This window comes from Embiotoca jacksoni, unplaced genomic scaffold, assembly GCF_022577435.1.
Source record: "Embiotoca jacksoni isolate LCO1_2020_lvr unplaced genomic scaffold, fEmbJac1.0.p SCAF_38, whole genome shotgun sequence".
Lineage (NCBI taxonomy): Eukaryota > Metazoa > Chordata > Actinopteri > Embiotocidae > Embiotoca > Embiotoca jacksoni.
Window position 1 is genome coordinate 2,045,521 of NW_027185390.1, and position 7,306 is coordinate 2,052,826.

General features: G+C 45.6%; 1 protein-coding gene across 1 annotated transcript; it reads right to left on the minus strand.

Annotated features, from left to right (window-relative positions):
* Positions 1-1,243: 1,243 nt before the first annotated feature.
* On the minus strand, positions 1,244-5,584 carry LOC138208431 (SLIT and NTRK-like protein 1). The gene has a single exon (XM_069166276.1). It carries the CDS (start codon positions 4,270-4,272, stop codon positions 2,164-2,166), a length of 2,109 nt encoding a protein of 702 aa, XP_069022377.1. The 5' UTR covers positions 4,273-5,584; the 3' UTR covers positions 1,244-2,163.
* Positions 5,585-7,306: the final 1,722 nt, after the last annotated feature.

Here is a 7,306-nt window from a genome sequence, read left to right on the forward strand (position 1 = left end):
AAATCAATTGGCAAAGTCAAAAGAAGTCATCAGCACTGGATTTTTTTTTTTTTTTTTTTTTTTTTTTTTTTTACAGAATTGAAAACATAAATCAAAAAAAGGAAATGCAAATTGAACATTCCTCGCATCTGTTTCAGACACTGCAGAGCCAAATAATTACAATTTTTTTTTTTTTTTTATAATACTGGAAGTATTATCGAGCCTTTTAATGCTGCTTTTTCTTTTTTTATATATATATATATATATATATATATATATAAATCTTTTTCAGATCCACGTTCAGTGAAAGCTTATAGGCCGAGCGGCAGACCCCCCACCAGCTGAGCTCTGCAAAAAAAACAGCTATTCAGTCACGGCATTGTTTTCATGAGCCCACAAAAAACCATGCGACACCCCCCCCTCCCCCACTCCTCCCTCCCCCCCCCCCCCCCCCCCCCCCCAAGAAGAGTATCTCAAGTTCAAAAATGCTGAATTGAAAAAAAAAAAAGGCATCTTGCATTATCTAATTAACCTCCAGCGTATGCGTGTGTGTGTGTGTGTGTGTGTGTGTGTGTGTGTGTGTGTGTGTGTGTGTATCCTGCGTGTGCCCCTTTTGTTTTCCCTCCTCCAGTCCAGGGAGACGCCTCCCGTGTCACCCTGGACTGGCCACATTGGCGTTCTTGCCCGGTTTGTTAGAAAACAAGACTCACCTCTCTCTTCCCCCCCCTCCCCCCTCCCAAAAAAAACCAGCCTGTTTCAAGCACATTTTGTAGTAAATACAGTGAGTTTCAGTTCTCTTATTTGGACAAGATTAGATGGCTTTACAAAAGCTCACAATATGATGAAAGTGAATCATAGCCGTAAGCTTTTTTTGTGGAGGAATACTTTTTTTCTGACATTAAAAAAAGCATTCTATTTCTATATCAGTCTACCTGCGCTGTTTACATATAGATCGAATTACATAGCTCAATTGAAAACACTTCTTTGCTCAGTTGTTGAAAAAATATGATGTTATAAACCCCCCATTTAAATGACTTGTGTTTTTTTTTTTGTTCTTTTTTTTTTTTCTTCCTCTCACCCAAAGCAGGCTATATTCATTGACACACAAAACCACGGAACTGTTATTTTAGCTACATTAACTTTGCAGCATAAGCATCTGAGTGACGTTAATTGGTCATGCTCATCTGCATGTCTGAATATCTGAAAGTCAACAATTGGCACACCATAAAATAACACAGTTTACATTCATAAAGGAGATGATGACTGCGCAGACGTGGATTTAATCTGCACCATCTAGTACGGTATAAATAACCCCAATATTTATCGACAATCAAATGATAACAAACAGAAAATAACATGCACTGACAGCTTCACTTCCATCGCTCCTTTTCCGATAGTCATCGTCATTGATTTTTTTTTTTCTCTTTTCTCCAAACAAGTTTAAAACAACAAATACAAATCCTAACTGCAGGTTCACAAAAAATAGAGAAATGGCACTTTGTAATAGTCATATATAATTCTTAATATCTATATATAGTCGTCATATTGATATAACATGAAAGGGTCGAGTTTGCTTCTTTGTTGGTTATGGTGGTTATGGTTCCTCGCCGTCGTGTGTGTGTTGAAACCATGCGAAATATCATCATGCAGATTATGATACATCAGTCCGAGTATTTACATTTACATTCATGCGTTCGTGCACCATTCCCCAGGTCCTCCGTCCTGCTCTCTCTCTCTCTCTCTCTCTCTCTCTCTCTCTCTCTCTCACACACTCTCTCTCTCTCACACACACACACACACACACACACACATACGCCCTCTCCCTCGCTCCTTTTTTTTTTCCTCCCTCTTTTTCTGTCTCATACAGATCCGTAGTCCGATTGCGGCAAATCGCAGAACTGGGAGGAGGAGGAGGAGGAGGAAGGAGGGGAGGGGAGGGTTTTTTTTTTTAGCCAGGGGGGGCTTGGCATATACATATATTACAGAGTGGGGGCCTGTGCAGCAGCAGACTGACTTACTTGGTTCAACTGGAGAAAACAAGACATAAACAAGTTTGTGTTCGGCCCCGTGACGAACCAAAGCGGATGATTCTTGCAGTTTTTAGTCATTTGTGTGCGTCAGTCTGTCTGTGCGACTGTTTTTGTAATCCAGTCTGGCAGAGGCTTTATTGTACTCGAGTCCCTTTTATGCATCGTTTGTCGTGGAGAGTTGCGTGCTGCAGTCGAAGCCCCGGTGCGCGCCCCCGTCCGCGTGATAAGGCCCGCTGTGCCAATAAGAGGAGTCACACACTGTCTGTAAGGAATTGATCTCCGAGGCGGAGGAGTTCCCGTCCCTCCGCTTTGATCTCTTTCGATTCCGCAAAATAAAGACAAGCATTCCCACGACGGTGAAAGCCGACGTGACAAACACCAACAGCAACCCGGGGACGAGCACCGAGATGGAGACCCTGTTCGGCTCCAAATAAGAGTTTGAGCGCGTCCCCGAGTCCAGGGTGAAAGTGCTGTTTTTGGACAGGGAGGTGGGGGCGATTTTATCGTAGAGTTTGGGGCACATGAGGTCGTTCCGGACGTAGCGGAAATCTCGCTTCCAGAACTCTTCGGGGGACTCGCACTTGAGATCGCTCACGATGACGTCGGCCCCCAGCTTCTCCGTCCACTGCTTGAAGGGCACGATGTTGCACGAGCAATCCCACGGGTTCCCGTGCAAATCGATCTGTATGATTGAATTGAGCTGGTCTAACACGCCGGCCACGGGGAGATAGGGGAAATAATTATTATGCAGACTTATTTTGGACAAAGAAATCCCAAGGAAAGCATCCACCGGTAAAGATTTGAGCAAGTTGTTGTTGAGAAACAGAACCCTCAGGTTTGGCATGGGGCCGAATGCACCTGCCACTATCAGCTGGATGTCGTTGTATTCCAAACTGAGATATTCCAGATTGACGAGGCCCACGAACATCTCCGCTATCAGCGTATCCAGATAGTTCTTATCCATGTACAGCCAGCGCAGCTCGCTCTGGTTCAGGAACGTGCTGTTGTCGATCACCTTGATGTTGTTCCCACCCAGGTCGAGCAGGTTCAGGCTGCCGTAGCCGATCAGCTGATTCTTCTTCACCGCGTGGATATTGTTGTCTCTCAAGTTCAGCTCGTGAGCGCCCAGGGGCTTAGGTTTGATGTTGGACAAGCTGTCGATTTTTTTGCCCTCGCAGTTGACCCCCAGCCCTTGTCTGGAGCCCACCAGCTTGCAGTTGCACGGCTGGGGGCACGTCATGTTGTGCAGCTGCTCCCTGTCCCCGTTCACACCTGTCACCACGGGAGTGGGCTTCGTTTTGAGCTGCCAGTTCTCGCGAGATTTGGAGTGGCTTTTGGATCCGCGGCCGCCAGGCGTCGGTGGCCCGCTGGCGTCTCCGTTGGGCTTGTAAGGCGTGGGGCGCGGGCCGCGAGGCTCCGAGGTCTCCTCCTGTGTGGGAGGGGCCACCAGGCTGGTGTCCACGCCGCCGCTCTGTGAAGGGCACAGTTCCGCTTCTGACGTCTCGTTTAAGTCGCTCCCCTGCAGCCTGGTGGGAGCCTCGCATATCACCCTCCCAATGAGCGCGTTATGCGGTATGTTCTCCAGCCATTCCTTAAGAGAAACCAGGTCGCAGTTACAGTCCCACGGGTTGTCCTCCAACAAAACCTCCGCAATGCCCGGTATCTGTTCAAGGATCCCCTCGTAAGGCAACGTTTTGATTCGGTTCCCCCGCAGGTCGAGATGCGTAATGGGCACATGTTGAAACACGTTTATAGGTAGCGCGCTGATGAGGTTGTCGTTAAGTATTAACACTTCAAGTTTATTTAGGTCCCTGAAAACGGCGGGGTCGATATCCCTCAATAGATTAAAATCAGCTTGGAGATATTCCAAGTCGTCTAAGCCCAGAAACGTACTCTTCCTGAACGATCGTATCTTATTGTTGTTGATGTGCAGCCGCTTCACCAGCTGCAGTCCCAGAAAGGCGCCGGGGACGATGTCGTGCAAGCCATTGTTTTCCAAATGCAAGCTCACAGCATTGTAAAAGTTGGCGAACTCGTTGGGAAATAGCCTGGATAGAGAATTCCCGTGCAACAGCAGGTGATAAAACTGCGAGCTCGGGCCAGTCAAATGCTGCAGCGTGGTGAAGCTCCTTTTTTCGCAGTCTATGTGCAGATCTCCCTCTACCTCGTTGCAAGAGCATATCTGCTCCTTACAAACGTCCCTTGTAACATTTCCACCAGCAACACAAAGAGCCGCATTCAGCAGAACAATCCAAAGCAGCATTTTTCAACGTGAACAATTCATCCCCGGGGTTTCAAGACATACGAGCTGTGAATTTAGTCTGCATCGGTGAGGAGGAGGAAAAAAAGGAGATATAGACATTGAGGGTGGAAGATAAGGCAAGTCTTTTAGAACAGATCCATGCTGCATCTAACCTGCTCTTGCGTTTCAAGACTTCCAGTGCGGGGTGGAAAAAAAAAAAATTAAAAAAAAAAAAATACCAACATAAAAACGTCTCTTTCACGTCGACTGAATCCTCCGAGCCTCCGCGGGCTTCTGATAAAAATCAAAAACAGCGAGCGGCAGTAGAGTCCGGCGCATCTTTTGGTTCTTTCAGTTGGTTTCGGACTGACCTTGGCAGGAGGGAAACCGTGAACAAATCCGTGGCTTTTTCTCCCCCGGTCGTGCTGCGCGCTGCGGCGTCGGGAGCTCTCCCCTCTCCCCCGGTGCTTAATTCACACCCTGGCGCTGGGGCTTCACACAGGCGATCCCACCGCTGCAAAAACACCCGCATCCCCCCTCACATCCTTCGGCGTCTCGCCTCGTTCGTTTGCGCCGTTTCACCCTCTCCCCCCCCCCCTTTCCTTCCTTCCTCCTCCTCCACCTCCTCCTCTTCTTTTTTTTTCTTTTTTTTTGTGGCAATTCGGGAATCACAAAAAGAGGAACGCGGAGACTGTGTTCATCCTAGCGCGGTGCTCTAAGAAATATCTGACACCCTCTACTGAGCTGTAATGGCACACAAAAAAATAAAAAAAATCCGTCGTCTGACTGAGGGAATGCTGAGAAGAGAGAGCAAGGGGGGGAAATCAATCCACAAATAAGGGCGAGATTTCTTTTTTTCTTTTCCTATGAAAAAAATCGGTCTTTATAGCTTTTGATGTTTAGGTTTCTTTTCTCTTTTTTTTTTCCACCAGAGGCGCACAAAGATGTTTTCTACCACCAAACGAGGCTCCCGCTGCGAATTCCTCTCGTCTCTTCTAAAGCTCGCAGCTCCGCGGTAAAAGTGTCCAAGTCGGAATCGTAAAAAAAAAAAACACGGGTGAGATTTCACATTGGGATCGTGAGAGCTCATTTTTCGGTGCGGAGGAAAACGCCGTTACTTTACCGGGTCTGTCTCCGGTGTGCGCGCGGCGAGCCTCCAACTGTTACAGTCCCCGACTTTAGACCCCTTTTTGCCTTGAAAACACTGTTGAATGCGGTAAAAAATAAAAAATAAAAAATAAATTATCCGCTACAGGCATGCCTCAGTCCGGCAAGAAGAAGAAGAAGAAGAAGAAAGAAAAAAAAAAACAGTTGACTATACAACAAACGATGCGTCAGTGTGGCACTCTATATGCGCATGTGTGCGTGACGTTTTTTGTTTTTTTTTTCCTCCAACATAAAATCCCTTTGCCAAAAAAAAGAAAAGAAAAACAAAAGATTACAACTGTAAGAAAAAAATAAGGTGGAAGTGGTTTGATCAGATTCTCATCTTTTATCGATTTGTATTCTACTCCGTTATTTGAGATTATTACATCAACTGTGGGGGGGTGGGGGGGGTGCACAGGAGAGTTGAGATAGTTATCCTCCTCCTCCTCCTCCTCCCTCATCCTCCTTCTCCATCTGCAGTGCTCAGTCGGAGCATGACAGAAAAAATGGGATGCCAAGTTAAAGTATCCTCTCTCCGACAACATTTTTATTTTATTTTATTTTTTTTTTTTGCGCAGAGAGGAAACAACGCAGACGTGCTCGCGAGTCGAGCAATAAGAGTGTGATCTATGCGAGTCGGGAGATCCCAGGCCAAGCAGCAGCGGTGCTTCGCAATAAGCAAAACATCATTAGGACCACCTACGTAGGGCTGTAAAGCATTCCCATTGTGGTCCATTGACTGGTTATGATTTCCCCCTGCCCACCTGTCCGTCTGTCTGTCGGTTTGTCCAGTTTCCCCTCTCTCTTCCCCGCTGTTGCTTGTCTGCCTACCTGTTGGTCCTGTCTGTCTCCTTTGTCTACCGTGTTTCTACCCCCCCCCCCCCCCCCCACTCCTCCGTCTGTCTAAACTGGTTTGCATCCGTCTTCTTTTGTCAGATCGCTTTGCCCAGCGTAGCTCTACAGTGTTACACACACACACACACACACAGGATACTTTAGGATACGGTTATGGCGACACCTGACACGACATCAAGGGCTAAAATCACAAGAATAGTCAGTGGTTCTGTTCATTTCCTTACAAACTTTTACTCAAGTAGAGTTTTGAGGTCCCTGTACTTGAGTATTTTTTCCATTTGATTCTACTTTAAACTTCTACTCAACTACATTTTAGAGGGAAACACTTTAACTTTTTGTTACCCTACATTTGTTTCTTTGCAGATTCAGACCATTAGTACAATTTATAATATCCATCCAACCATCCATTATCTATACCCTGGACATCCTGGGCTGGAGCCTATCCCAGCAATTTAGAATAATGGTCAAATAAATTCTGCATAGTTAAACTGACCCACAACAGTAATTGTAGTCCAGTTATATATACTTATGCAGTGCCTCGGTACAATTTTTGTCTTCGATATTTCCATTTGATGCAACTAAAACTATCCGATAGCTTTAGTTACTTTTCAGATGAAGGTTTGGCTTATTGGAAAATATAAGGAGCTGTAAAAAAATATAACACATTTGGTTGAAGATGAAGACAGTGGTTTCCAATCTGCTCGTCTTCTGATGTGCTACTAAAATCGGTGTTGTTGGGGGGGGGGGGGGGGTCTCACTTCAGAGTTGTTAACAGCACCATCGAATAGTTTTTTGTTTTTTTTCCTTCTAAACTTATTAGATTGTTTATTTCAATAAATGTTTCCGGCGTACAGAAAAAGTCTAAAAACAGATTTGTGTATAAGAAGTTTAGTTTTACTTGTTTTAGCACCTCTGACAGTGACATGCTGCTGACATACTGACACACAGCATTAATAATCGAATGATGTCATATACTTTAATTCTTTTGCTTAAGTTTTCATGCAGGACACCTTTACTTGTAGTGGAGTATTTTTTTGACACTGCTCCGTTGTTA